General features: G+C 37.8%; 2 protein-coding genes and 1 pseudogene across 3 annotated transcripts in view; 1 reads left to right on the forward strand and 2 right to left on the reverse strand.

The window, feature by feature from the left end:
- The window catches only part of LOC148742007 (uncharacterized), a 7,056-nt gene extending 1,724 nt beyond the window's left edge, over nucleotides 1–5,332 (reverse strand). The window contains exons 1-9 of the mRNA XM_088752271.1: nucleotides 4,781–5,332; nucleotides 4,428–4,635; nucleotides 3,547–3,668; nucleotides 3,054–3,447; nucleotides 2,813–2,874; nucleotides 2,555–2,598; nucleotides 1,989–2,242; nucleotides 1,206–1,565; nucleotides 1–921 (exon numbers count right to left, since the gene is read on the reverse strand). The exon at nucleotides 1–921 is cut by the window's left edge and continues 1,724 nt beyond it. Coding sequence (XP_088608397.1) covers nucleotides 571–921; nucleotides 1,206–1,565; nucleotides 1,989–2,242; nucleotides 2,555–2,598; nucleotides 2,813–2,874; nucleotides 3,054–3,447; nucleotides 3,547–3,668; nucleotides 4,428–4,635; nucleotides 4,781–4,893 — 1,908 coding nt within the window. The 5' untranslated portion in view covers nucleotides 4,894–5,332 and the 3' untranslated portion in view covers nucleotides 1–570. The remainder of the gene's footprint in view (nucleotides 922–1,205; nucleotides 1,566–1,988; nucleotides 2,243–2,554; nucleotides 2,599–2,812; nucleotides 2,875–3,053; nucleotides 3,448–3,546; nucleotides 3,669–4,427; nucleotides 4,636–4,780) is intronic.
- LOC111319647 (myoferlin-like) overlaps nucleotides 1–14,632 on the reverse strand; it is an 87,006-nt gene that overhangs the window by 54,008 nt on the left and 18,366 nt on the right. The window lies entirely within an intron of this gene.
- On the forward strand, nucleotides 6,955–14,104 carry LOC148742008 (uncharacterized; annotated as a pseudogene). The gene is made up of 10 exons (XR_015998444.1): nucleotides 6,955–7,384; nucleotides 7,961–8,396; nucleotides 8,498–8,806; nucleotides 8,944–9,029; nucleotides 9,743–9,835; nucleotides 9,905–10,263; nucleotides 10,577–10,707; nucleotides 10,892–11,025; nucleotides 11,142–11,331; nucleotides 12,008–14,104. The product of XR_015998444.1 is annotated as an uncharacterized LOC148742008 (transcript).

Here is a 14,632-nt window from a genome sequence, read left to right on the forward strand (position 1 = left end):
CATGCACATGTCTAGATCAATTATAGCTGAACATGTTACATTATACCGTTTTAATGGAAGGTCTATGGAAATTTCCATGCATATGTCTAGATCATTAATAGCTGAACATCTTACATTATACCATGTTAATGGAAGGTCTATGGAAATTTCCATGCACATGTCTAGATCAATTATAGCTGAACATGTTACATTATACCATTTTAATGGAAGGTCTATGGAAATTTCCATGCATACGTCTAGATCATTAATAGCTGAACATCTCACATTATACCATGTTAATGGAAGGTTTATGGAAATTTCCATGCACATGTCTAGATCAGTTATAGCTGAACATCTTACATTATACCATTTTAATGGAAGGTCTATGGAAATTTCCATGCACATGTTTAGATCAATTATAGCTGTACATCTTGCATTATACCATGTAAATGGGAGGTCTATGGAAATTTCGATGTACATGTTTAGATTGATTATAGCTGAACATCTTAAATTTTACCATGTTGATGGAAGATCTATGGGAATATCCATGTACTTCTGGATCAATTAAAGAACCTAGATATACATGCATACTCAATCATGCATTTCACCTTTTTTTAACTCTTTGTATCTCCTTCTTAAGTACTGGACAGACTCCTTTCTTAGTTTATCATTCTCGTCTAATTCGATGTCAAAATAGATTATACTTTCTTTAGGAATTTCGCTGGAAGTCCATCCAGGCCATGATACCCACTTTCCTTTGTAAGTACCTTTTAGCCACTCCACAGTGAACGAAGAGTTAGTGACTTCCTTTACCTTTGCCAAATGGGGAGGTTTGTAGTTTCCCTCAAGATTAACCGCAACAATGCAACCTGGCAGAACTCCTTCAAAGTTATCTACCTCGGTGACAACAGCTCTCTGCCTCCTATAAGCTCCACTGTACACCTGAAATTGTAATAAATTGAGTCAATTGTGAAAGCCATAATTGACAGGCATTTTAGTGTGTGTGCTTGTGCGTGTGTGTGTGTGCGTGTGTGTGTGTGTGGTCACCTAAAGGAAAATTCAGCTGTGGCTGAGTCAGCATCGGAATAAAACACATGATGGAAAGGTTTGGTGGGCACGTACACCAAAAGGCTTTGGCCAACTTAAAATAGCTACAAGTTTGCATGAGTAGGAGGCTAAATTGAGTTGAGCACACATTGTATGTCTTAATTTTGAGCATAAATCACCTCTCGCACAGGAGCAACTTGAGTTCTGACCATATCATCCACATCCTCAGGGACACCTTCAGGTTTTTGCCCCAAAAAACCCACACTATTCCCAGCAGCCTCCAATTGTTTTTGTCTTTCTTTAACTCTTTCCTTGTTTGCAATGATTTCTTTCAATGGCCAAGCAACTGTCCTTTCTGGCGGATGCCATCTGGTATTTTCAGGGTCAAGTAGTGATGCCCAATCTTTTTTATGTTGTTCCAGAAACAATCTTGATCTGAAATATTTTTCAATGTCTGATCTGAGCCGCTGAAGCTCAAGCTTCTCTGTATCTGGAGCAACATAATCTGGTGGGACATCTACACTTATTTCTGCATCAGCCTGACATAAATAATAAAAATTCAATCATTAAAAAAACTGTAGCAAAAACACTTATCCCGGAAATTTCATATTTGAAGGACATGAATGAGACTAGAGAATGAGATCAGACCTAAACAATAAATAAGCTTCTAATTAGTAACTTCATTACAATAATACCATCAAGCTGTAACAGAGATCAGTTTGCCATTTTTCTAATAGCACTTGTCATTGTTACTAATATTATTATTATTATTATTACTATTATTATTATTGGTCAAGCATAATGCTAAGAGTTAAAATGTAAGATAATCATACTCCAGCTGAGCAAAACAGGTATTATCTTCAGTGTATAAACAGAGTATAATTATCACTCGAAAGTATTGTTGGGATTTTTTGTTTTTATTTATTCCGGCTCCATAATGTACATCAGATATTTTCACTCACTTTCACTATAGTTAACCACTGTTCTGGATCAGGGTCTACTGGTTTCCAGTTTTCCTTTTTGTCACTCCCCCAGTTCTTGTACTGCATAACGACTTTTCCTGAAGGAGCTTTTGTAAATTTAAAAGCATGAGGATTTGAGATGTTGTGGAGCACAGTTGAAAAGGGCGACATCCACTCCTTTACAGCAAAAACATGTTCAACCTCTACAGCCTTTGGAGTTGGGGTGTAACAACTCTCAAAGGAGGTCATAAGCTCTACCAATTAACCAGAGAAAACATTTTAAGATATTGTATCCATCCATATTATACTGTCAGGAGAGGATAAACATAAATCAATTGAAGGCTTAAAATATAATTGTATAAACATGGCCATGACTCAATAATTATACCAATCTACTCTTCTGCAGATATTTTGATTCTTTTCATTTTGTTTGTTAATTGGATAACACCAGCTTACATATCAGGTATACATGTCAAATATGGCAGGTGGTCAAATTATAAAAGATAAATTCCTAACAGTCATTTTCCAAGCTAAAAGTTCACTGATTGCATTCTTCCTAACAGTACCTTTAAAAGTTCTTGTGTCCTTCTTTACCAGAAATTCAGAAAGCCTGTAAGACACAATTTAATATGACTATCAGTTAACAACAACATATGTGCAAAATTAGAGTTTTGAAGCTGGCAATTATAAGTATCATCCCAGCAGTGAAACTTTGACTAAGTATTCGGCAGCATTAACAAGATGATTTTGCAATGTAACTATTCTCAAAGATTAAGTTTCCCTCTCAACTTAATTAAATGAAAATGAAATTCTCAGATTCTTACTTGTTAAACATCTCGTCAACACCTTCATGAGTGTGACCAACCATTAAGAAATTTAGTTTTACCTGTAAAGACAAAAATTGGATTTGAGGGAATTTTTGTTCATGATCACTGCCATCCCCACCCCATAGTGTCAGTAGATTGTTGCAAATCATTAAATACAAACTATTAGGATAAACTATATTTCATTTAAGTGTATCACTTTTCAAACTTCATTTCCTTATGAGCAGCGGGTACAACATACCTTAACAAAAATGTCAAGCTTCACAAGAAGGGCTAAAAAGTTGAGAACAAACTGATTTTTATTCTCTCTCCAACAGTTGTCCATTTGAAGGTACAAGGTATCAGGCAAGTCTTCTCCCATGCTTTGCAATTCCAGGAGTAATATGTTAATGGTGAGATTTGCATCATGGGGATATTGAAATAGGTCAAAATAACCTTTAGGCTGCCTCCCATGGTTTAACACACCAGTCAAATGGGTCCGGAGTTTTCTTGCATTAGCATATGCATGTGCAATAACTACTAATCGTGGAAGGAGAAGTTTTGCCTGATCCATACCATCTTGTGCAATACATGCATATTTTTGTGGATACTTTTTAGCTTTGTCCCTGTGGTGGTAATACACTTTTCTCTCTTTCCTACAAAAAAAAAAAATGTTTCATTACAGATATTTCAGGAAACAGTTAACATTTAAAAACACAAGCAATGTGTCTCACTGAAATTAATTTAGCACTTACATTTGAAGATCATTGTGGAAATCAAAAAGCTTGTCCAAGTATTTCCGCACATCTTTATCTTGAGCTTTTCTCTTTTCCTCACCCAATACTGTGCAGTAATCACATCTTGTAAATCGGTTTACCTGCAGTAAACAACAGTTTCTTTGTGCTGAAAATTGAAATGTCACAAGGAATCAATTATCTGAACCTTTAGAGATATTGCTTTGATGTAATGTATTGTTATTTTGCAGTCATGAGGAATCACGATATAAAGAGATGGTTACAAATACGTTTTATCTAATTGCAGAGATGTGCATGATACGTACGAATCTTCAGGGCAATAACTCGCTGCAAAAAAGGCAGATCGTACTTGATTGGCTATGGATGCATGCCAAACCAAATAAAAGGTACAGTACATCTTATGTTTTCCTTTAGTTTCGCCAACAAGTTTCTTCTCGTAGATTGTCTAAATCATTAATAAGACTAAATTAGATGCAATGCTCCCGTGTCAGGCATCTTATCGCCAATCTATGTGAAACAAGAAGTTGTTGTAAAGTTGTCGTTGTAAAGATTTATAGCACACAAACAAATCAGTTCAGGTTACTAGGATTTCTGTTAAACTATGGCTGAGTGCACTGAGGAGTTCAAAGTAATCAGTGCAATATATTGCGAGGGATACTTCTAGAAGTTTGCATTAAGACAGGCTCACATCTAAACAAAATGCCAAACGAAGTTCGTTTTATTGTCGTATTCTGTTTTTTTTCTTCTTCTTTTTTAAGAAGTGGAGAGTGGAGACGCATAGGACTTAATTAGCCACCTTAATGCCAGGTCTGTCTATGTACCATGGTTCAATGAAGAAGCAATCAATCTTAAGGCATTGCGTTGATCAGAGCATTCATTACCCTTTTGAAGAATGCTTCCATCCAAGTTTCGGCCATGAGTCTCTTGTGACTTAAGTTCTTGCTCCTTGATTTTTGCAAAACTCTCACACCAGCGTGAAAATTGCGAAACGTTTCACTTAAAGCTGCTGCGCTTAGTCCAAAAACCACGCGGTATGCTGTACTGCATACTTTGTATCCACTAAGATAATAAGGGATGCTTTGAAGGTCACTATAAGGAAACAAACATGAGGAATCACGATATAAAGAGATGGTTACAAATACGTTTTATCTAATTTAGTCTTATTAATGATTTAGACAATCTACGAGAAGAAACTTGTTGGCGAAACTAAAGGAAAACATAAGATGTACTGTACCTTTTATTTGGTTTGGCATGCATCCATAGCCAATCAAGTACGATCTGCCTTTTTTGCAGCGAGTTATTGCCCTGAAGATTCGTACGTATCATGCACATCTCTGCAAGATCCATGACTTCCAAGCATTTCTCAGCACAACATCCAGATTTTGTTGCTATAAATATAAAGAAACCCACAGAATGATGAATATCTCTGAATCCAATTGCTCAAATATCCGTCAAAATCACGAGCGCGCTCTTGGATCGTCTAAGAACCAGGCCGAGTAATCGCCTTCGTGCCTTAATTTTGCAGTAAATGACTGTCGATCGCAAACGACAAAACAGCGAACGGCGGAAACAAATCACCCAAGTTTCCTCTCTCTACCAAAACGTTTACCCTTCCCCACTTGTTCTGCTCTATATGGCATAGCCAGCAACGAAATAATGGCGGATTGGTTGGTTTTTTTTTTTTTTTTAAGTCGTTACGCTGTTGGCTGTTTTGGTGTTTACGTCCACTCTGTATTTCGAACCCAGTTTCTCTAGTAAACGACACTCAGGAATGTGTGACGATATGTCATTGGGAAGTTCGTGATACTTCCTTATCTAATTATCACAATTATCACTTCTTTGGTTAGAGCCTAGCCTAGCCTCACCTTCTTTCAAAGAAGCAGCATGGCACTTCTCGCGATCGCAACCTCCAGGTTTTCTCACTTTACGAACTTTCCCTACGGCAGAAATTAAACGTGTCTCTTTGTTCACGAGGCAAGAAATTTCAACTTCTCCTTTTTTATTATTACCACATGCATAATTTGGTTAAGATGACAACTAAGAAGGTATGATGGAACTTTCTAAATTGCAGACAACTTGAATCTTTGACAGATATTTTTAAATCAGAACTTTAAATATGTTATATTATCAGGTCAGGCATTCCTTCCACCTTCCCCGTACATAGTAGAACTGAATAACAAAAATTACGTAAACTCGGCTCTTCATGTTACAATTCTTGTTAACATCAAAAAATTTATCAAAATACATCGAAATGCCTTTTTCATTGATCCTCTAATTTCCCAATAGATGGTAGTTTATAGATTAGGGCGTCAAGATTGTTCCAGTATCCTGGTTGCTGTATTATGGATTTGTGACGCTCCCCTTTGCAGTGCAAATCCAGCTCACTATCTAGTACGTGCTCTTCACAATGTCCACAATAAGCCTTTTTACTTGCTTTGTGTGCGCCGCCCAAAGCCTGTTTGGATTCCCGGTCTTCCTCTACGTCTAAAGTCGGAAACTTGTCAAATTCTTTGAAAATGGGGCAAAACCTCCTGGACTGATCTTCAACTTTGATAAAATGAGGTTTCAGTTCTCTAATTTTTGCGCGTTTCCGGCGTTGGGTTTTTGAGGTCAGTTCGTTCCTATCTCGTTTTTCACTTTGGATAAGTCGGAAAAATTCCCTTTTGGAATACACTGATATGTCGTTTTTTTCAGCGACGTCCACGATTTTACCATCATATGAAACAGTGGAGGGAAAATACCTGGAGGAGCTCTTAACTGCTCTTTGGCCTCGTGAATGGATATTGAATTGTACAGACGGTACAAGCTGGCAAGCAGTTTTCCGGCTTTTCACAACGAGATCTGTTACTTTGAGAACATCAAAGAATTCCTCTACTTTTCCGCCTAGATCAACTACAGTGTTTCTGAATTGAGAATTACTATCCTCAAACATAAAGAAAAACGTTCTGTTTTTGAAGTTAGGGAAGAGTTGATTAGAAATGTTACCTTCAAAGTTGCCGCTTCGCGCCTTGCTACCGCTGAAGCTTTCATTTTCAGAAAGGACCACATCGTTATCGTCCTCACAACCTGCATTGCTAGAAGTTTCTACTTCTTGCTCTTTAGAAGCTCTGTGCTCCGGCGAGAGTGGTGTTTCAGCTCTTGAAGAGTCTGACGATTCGTACCCGATCGAGGCTTCCCTTTTCCGTTTAGCAGGCGTGCTTGATAAGAGAGGTTGAAATACTTCCACGGCTGACTCTTCTATTCTCGTAGTTCCGCTCTCAAAGCTTTCTTCACTTACTGATGTTTCTACCAAAGGCTCTTCGGCGAAACTTGAAAGAATCGAGAGTGACAGAGGCTCTTCTGCAACCGAACTAGAGTAATCCATATCCATAGCCGTTCATGTATTACTATTTCAGTTTGAAAAAACTAACGATTTCTTCGACAGCGTGGTTCGGCTGTCGGAAATTTCAAAACTCCTACGTCATCGGGCATACAAAAGAATTTCGAAAAGGGTGTGTATATTAACCAATAAACAAACGATACGGGCTCAAAATTGTCGTCGCACATTCTTCAGGGTTCATGCCGGTCAGCTATTTGACAAGCCAGGCTCAACAAATTCAGTTAGTGAAAAGATATGGCAACAACACGTAGTAGAGGGTCCTCACTACCTTACTCGAAACATGGAAAAAGGGAAAAGCGGCACTATTCCGGCAGAAAGTGGTATTTCACGAAAGCAGAAAACGGAGAGGTACGCACGCTGCATCATCACAATAAATCACCCATTCTAGCGCAGGATGGCACTGATCCTGGGTCTGTTGTTCACATGAAGCCCGCGAGTGAAGATCTAAGGAAACTCAAGGTAAGTTCGTTTCGAGAATTCTGAAAATTTTAATCTTTAGTTACAAGAAAAGAGAATTTGCTCTGAGAAAGATCATGTTGAGTTTGTACGAGATGAAGATCCTTTTTTATCGTGCAATAGAAAAATAAGATCGAGGAGAATAAATGTTCTCGAGTCTGAGATTAGCTGCATTTGATTTGGCTTCCAAAAGGTTTGCACTAAGTAAACTTGGCCTGTCTATAGCAATGGATTTCCCTCTTTCGGCGTTTAGCTTACTCTGACCATTCACTCTTAAGTTTTTACTACCTATATACCGTAATCAAATAAAATAATTTTAGTTTAGCTGCTAGCTTACATGAAATTTCCCACAAAAATTTAAAGCGTTTCGGAATGCGAGCACAATAGCAATCAATGTGCAACACTTTTCAAAAATAGCGCAAGAAAGTTCCGTTTCTGGTCTTCGTTTCCGCGAAACGTGTTTGGTTAAGCCGGCGATGCCGCATTTTCAATCGAATTTACTTTTCGCACCAACGTATTTCCTAAAAGATAAGGTAAAATGGTTTTATGATATTTCACAAGGCATTCATTGTTTCTTAGGTAAAATACAACTCGGAAAAAAGTCTTCTTCTGGACGTTACGTTCTTAAATCCCACCGACGACCTCAATAAACAGTTGTACCGAGAAATTTCTGACATTTCAAGATTTGGAGAACAAGTCAGAAAATTACTTGAAGTAGAATTCTTCCCCGTGTCAAGTTCTGGCAAACGACCTGCGAGTAGTTTCTCTACCAGTGGCTGCGAGGAAAATCAAGCCAAAAAACGGCGAGATGAGAATGAATCAAACACTATTTCGGCACAACCAAGTGAACAATTTTCTCTTGGTGCTGAGACCTTGTCGATTACGGCGTCTACGTCGACAAACGTAAACGTGAGCGCCAGTGTCTCATCTGTATCCGGTGCATCTACATCTTCAAGCGAAAGTGGAGATGAGCCAGTAATGGATTCGTCACAGCAATGCTACGCCATATCTTTGCGTGAGTGATTATTGTAAAGCTTTCGTTTGGTGGGAATTCGAAATTGTTCATTACTGAATTTTTATGTATATTGGTTCCTAAAGTAGCTCATTTTTGTGCAGGGCCTCGAAAAGTTCTAGTATCGAGCTTAAAAGCCCCAAGGAAAGATTACACACTTCGGGATCTCGATGAAGTGTTTGTGAAATCCCTCGTGACTGAGTTTAAGGATAATGAGGTCCCTTTCGGTCAAAAGCCATTGTTGGCGATAATCAAAGGCGTTTCAAGGCCAAACGAATTCAAAGAGGACAAGCTTGATTCATACGAGTTAGAGGTGATCGGTGGCAACCACCGAAGAGCGGCCATGCAGGCTATGCTAACGGAAGATCCGGAGAATATCAAGTATAAATACACGGAGGTCATTTTGTTTACAGGTTAGTAAGCCAGAGCTTTATCTCCGCACAGGAGATTTTGCTATGAAATATGAAGCAACACAATATCAACATTTTTCCGTCACGCTCTTTTGTAACACTTCTAAGTCCTGATCACGAAATTATGGATTATCTTATAGAAATGCCAAAAAAAGACGTGCTGAAACTTGCGTTCAAGCACAACCGGATGGACCGCTTCCATCATGAAATGACTTCTCAAGAAAAGGTACTAAGTTCTTTCTAGAAATTTGTCTCATTTCATGTATGTTCTAGTCCTCTTGTGCGGTCTAGATACACAAGCAGAGAAAGTGAAAGTGAAGGTGAAAGTGAAGGTGAAAGTGAATGATTCGATACCTTAATAGCAGCATAGGCTGAATTGCTAAGGTCTACAGTGTTACTAAGGTTGAGATCGGACGTCAGCATTATCAGGCGCCTCTGGCAGCCGCTTTAGTCCATGTAACGACCTCACCTTTTCCCCCACACATCCCACCCCAGGGGAGGACATCCATCACACAGTAATCTCGTGTGTGGGAAATTAACGTCTCCTACCCCTAACCCTGCAGGAGACGGGACCTCCATTTATTCGTCCTTATCCGAGAAGACTAGAATATCTAACCATTTCATTGATGTTATAGAAAGGTAGCAAATTCTCCTCAGTTATTTTAAGACCATGAGTATTGGTCCGGCCGGGGCTCGAACCCTCGACCTCCCGCACAACACAATCCGGCGCTCTAACCAATTGAGCTAACCAGGAGGCGGTTATTTTTTGTCTTCGTAATATTTCTTGGGTACAATTTTTTAACGTTGTTGTCCCATTTTAATAAAATTGTTTTCTTGGGCTGTCTCGCTAAATACAAATGTAGTCCGTCAATTTGTAATAAAACCAGTATTAGTGATATGGCTAAAGTGTAATGAATAATTTATGTCATATTTTTTAAGGTTAAGCTGTGCCATTCAATTTTAAGAGATGAGTTCAAGGGACAGAAGACAACTGAATGGAGAAACTACTGCAGTTCAGTTATTAACTCAAAGGTAAACTAATTAACTCATATTGATAAGGAATAAATGAAAAAAAGCATCCAACACTGCACTCTTTTGTAGGAGTCTCTTGAATTCATATATCTGCTTAGCGGATTCCAGGAGCCAGCCTTCTCCGCCTTAGAACACGTGTTTCTGGCATATGAGAAATTTGAAATAAAGGACCAGACGAGAAGCGTCTCTCAGGCCAAAAAGTTGCTTTCCGGAGCGGTGCAACAGCCCAACATCGTTGCCTCAAAGTTCAAGTGCCTGAGGGGACTGGACACTGACCAGCTAGCGGAGCTGTTGGGGAATTTGGCGGATGGTAAACTGTCGTTTGCAGAGTTAAAGGAAAGGGCAGTAGAGGTAAAAAACACAGCAGCTCTGAAGGCGGAATTCGTAAAGAAAGCTGGCTGTCGATCATGGAAGGAGGCTGAATAGAGGTATTCATTCAATATAACAGTTTAACAACTTCGAAACTAAATTATTACCACTTTTGATTACACTTTTACTTAAACACAAAGTTTTGTTCATGTGTCCATGTCCATTGTGATAAAAAATTCTTACTTTGAAATGCATCTATCAATTTATGATCCATTTTCTGTACAATGGCCTTGTTTTAGAATAGTGATATAGTTCAAAAACACTAAGCTCAAAGCCACAAGATAAATTGCCAAGTACAGTTTTTTATCATAATATTTTTATGGAGAGGAGTAATTGTGCTCTTACAGCTTTTTACTTTTCTTGGCATTAAAGGTTTCCCCATTTCACTGGACGCGATGTCCTTCAGCCGTTTATCAGCACTGTCAAAAAGGGGAAGGCAAGTGCCGAATTCACGGCACTCGTCGAAAGAGCGCTTCAAGCTGAAGTGGCAGAAGAAGACAACGGTATAGTTCCTACAACTAATAGAAGGCGATAATAGGTGCAAGTTATTTAGGAAATTTTGTCACTTTTGGTTAATTACCGTACCAACAGCTTAGAAATGACACAGAAGAATGTTTCTGCGTCGAAAGCAATCAATGCTATCACTTTAAACTGTACTTATATGGCTTCTTTTCCTCTTTCTTTCAGATCGCTCTATAATTTCGCGCATCAATGGGCAATTTTATTGCGCAATTTCTTCTGAGGATCATAATGTTTCTGCCGTATCACTGAAAGGAATTCCCTTTGATGGTGCTGATCTAATCATTATACAGAAACAGAAAGTAAGCTCAGCGCTTGTTTTTTTTTTCTTTTTCTTAAATTCTCTTATAAAGATTCTTACATGCAAAGGAGGCTATTGTTGACTGCTTTTAATTTTTCAAATTTGACAACTTTCCAGAACTGGAGTGAGGAAAAATTAAAGTCTACTTTAAGGCAGATATGTGGCCTGAACACAAGGCTAAAGATGACTCACTACATCATTGTTGTAAGAGAAAGAGATGAATCCCTTACACAAACCCTGGAGGAATGTATCCCGGGAGGGAAGGCTTACACATTGTATGTTGCCTGGAGTAGGATGTCCGCTAAAGGTAACATTTTCTTTGTTTTTGTCATTTGGTTTAGAAAATTTCCAATTTCCATTTAGTGTTAAGTCTTAATTTAGTGATAAATTAAACGACTCAGTGTGGCATGATAGTCTCTGAATGCTTAAATATCTTTCAAACAGCTGGCCCTGGACTGACAGATGTCGTCGAAAAAAATTGTGTCATTATAGGTGGTTTGCACGTTACGTCATGGCCGCCATGTTGGTGGACGTAAACAATAGATATCTCATTAGCTTCTTTTGTTCGTCCACCACCATTTGTTCCTTTCACCATTGTTACCTGTGTCTCTAGAGATTGGTTGCAAACCACCTATTGTTGGCACACCATCGAAAAGTGCCACAAATTGGTTTGTGGCTGAGAATGAGTTGGACCTCATGCAGCACATCATAAAGCTTTTCGTGCCTCCAAGAGGGATTGTATTAGAGTTTGGACACTCGTATACTCTAGGTAAGACACAATTATACAAACAAAATGTAGTAAAGTTGCACATTTTACAGACATTGAGTCCTTTATTTTCTGTGCCATAATACAGTTACGAAAATGGTTAATGGAAGTGAGACAAAATTGCTGACTTGCAGTAGCCTGCAGTCAAAACATCTTTAAACAATGCCAATAGCTGCAAAAGGTAATAACTTGTTTATCCCTTATTTTTATGTTTCAGTGAGTTCCTGCCTGAAACCGTCGGTTCAAAGGAACGTGAACTTATTATCCGTATATAATGACGAGAAGCCTGTTTCTGGTTTTAGGAAAGAAGCTGTCACACTGAGCCGTTCAGCATGCGAGGGATCAGGGTCCAAAGATAACAACGAGTAGAGAAATTGCTTTGCAAGACAATCGAACTGAATGTAGATTTATAATCCCTTCGCCGGAAAAATTGTTTGAGTGAAAGTTTCGAACAGATCAGTCAAGAGTCATTTCAATGAGGTTAACCGTTAGCCGTTAAAAAGCAAACAAATTTCGCCGCAAGGCAAAAAGATTGAAAAATTTTGACCGTTTGTCTTAAAAAAAGTCTAGCGGGAGATTTGTTTTCATTTGAACGCAACGGAAAGAAATTTGCCGTTAGCTGTAAAAACCATTACCCTATTGAGACACTTTTATCAAAGAACACACTTGAATAACAATTGAGTAAAATTTTTGTAATTACTTCGTGATTGGGTATGACATGGAAATTTCCATGGACCTGCTTTTGACACGAATCAGACGCTATTTTGAAAATCTGACTGAGTATTACATGGAAATTGCCATAAACCTGTTTTGAATAGGTATTTCGGACGCTAAATTTTTAGCAAATGAGTCAGTATTACCTATAAAACTCCATGCACCCATTTTGGGCTAAGAAAGTTTGAAATTATTATAGTTTTTTGCGTGTGAAAGAGTATTACACGGATATTTCCATGTACCCGCTTTGGTCAGGAATGTTTGATACTGTTTGTATACGTGGATAATAAGTATTACATGGAAATTTCCATGGATCATTTTGGTGAGGCACTATCCGGCACAATGAAATCGTAAAAGTATTTCATGGAAATGTCCTTTTACCTGTTTAAATTGGCTTAGAATGATTGATACTGTTTGTATACGTGAATAAGTATTACATGGAAAATTCTATGTACCCTTTTTGCCCAAGAACGTTTGAAATTGTTATTTTTTTTTTTAACGTTAAATGAGTATTACATGGATATTTTTATGTACCTGTTTTGATTAAGAATGTTTGATACTGTTTTGTATCCGCGAGTACGTATTATCTGTACATGGAAAATTCCATGGACCCGTTTTGGCCAAAAGTGTTTGAAATTAATTTTTTTACGCGTAGATGGGTATTACATGGAAATTTCCATGTACGCGTTCAATTTTTTTTTTTTTTTTTTTACGTTTAAATGAGTATTACATGAATATTTTTATGTACCTGTTTTGATCAAGAATGTTCGATACTGTTTTGTGTACGCGAGTATTACATGTACATGGAAAATTCCATAGACCTGTTTTGGCCAAAAGTGTTTGAAAATATTTTTTTTTATGCATAAATGGTTATTACATGGAAATTTGCTTGTACCCCTTTCAATTTTGTTTAACAATGATTGATACTGTTAAGTATACGTGAATGATTATTACATGGAAATTTCCATGGCCTTTTTGTGTGGCACAATTGTATTGAAATCATAAATAATACTGACAAGTTTTCTTCTCTGAAAAAGAAATCGACATTTAAATGGTTTACTTAACCATTCGAGGGATATATGTGCCGCTGTTTGGGCGAGCTATCATAATATTAGGGTATCGTTCACCACTGATACCTGGGAAAGTAGACGCAAACATGCTCATTTTTTTACTGTTTAGTAACAAGTTGAAAGAAACCAATTAAACTGTTTTGAAATTGACTGAAACATATATAAATTTGGATGGCCGATTGAGTCACTGAAATTGTTGATTGAGCCGTGAGTCTTAGTTCATGGACAGCCGCTCGGTGATGTTGGCGATTCTTTCCTATAACCTTAGTAAGTAGACCATGGTAAAGTTTAATTTTTTTCCAAATTTCTTACTTCAGAAAATCTGTACTTAAAAAATTACGTGTTTATATCTTATCTGACGTTTTGTTGTGTAGTATCGCTGAGTATTTTTACGAGTTGTGTCGTATTTTGACGAGCCCGTAGGGCGAGTCAAAATACAAATAACGAGTAAAAATACTCAGCGATACTACACAACAAAACGTCTAATAAGTTATTTATTATCCAACACGCCAATCTGTTGTTTCTGCGGGAGAATTTCATGGATATTTATTTACGGGAGTGCGTCACAGAAGTATGCGAAGCGGAACGGAATTGTCGTGTTGTTGTGTTGCTGTTTCTATTTTCTTCATTAAATGAATACATTTTCTGGTCGTCAAGCTGTTTTTCTTCGTTCGATTCATCTAATGAACTTGGATCTATATTTGCCAGCCATTCTGACTCTTCGTCGTCGGAAATATGATTCAAATTGTCCGCCATTCGTTTTTTTTTTTTTCGTAACTACAATCCAATTCTTCGCTTACGCGATGCGAGAAAACCTGTTTGACCGGTATTACAATAGACGAGTACAAATACCGCGTGATATTTGTACTCGTCTATGGCGTTATTTGTACTCGTCTAGGTGTAGTTGGATAATAAAAGTGATAATTAATATCTCATCTTTATTAATAATTGTTTTAGCTTGCAAAATTTTTTGAAGCGGCTACAAATCAAAACGTGATTTAATGTAAACCAAACAGGGTTTTTTTTTTTTTTCCGCGCGAATATTAAGTAAAATTGTA

Source organism: Stylophora pistillata, chromosome 1, assembly GCF_964205215.1.
Source record: "Stylophora pistillata chromosome 1, jaStyPist1.2, whole genome shotgun sequence".
Lineage (NCBI taxonomy): Eukaryota > Metazoa > Cnidaria > Anthozoa > Scleractinia > Pocilloporidae > Stylophora > Stylophora pistillata.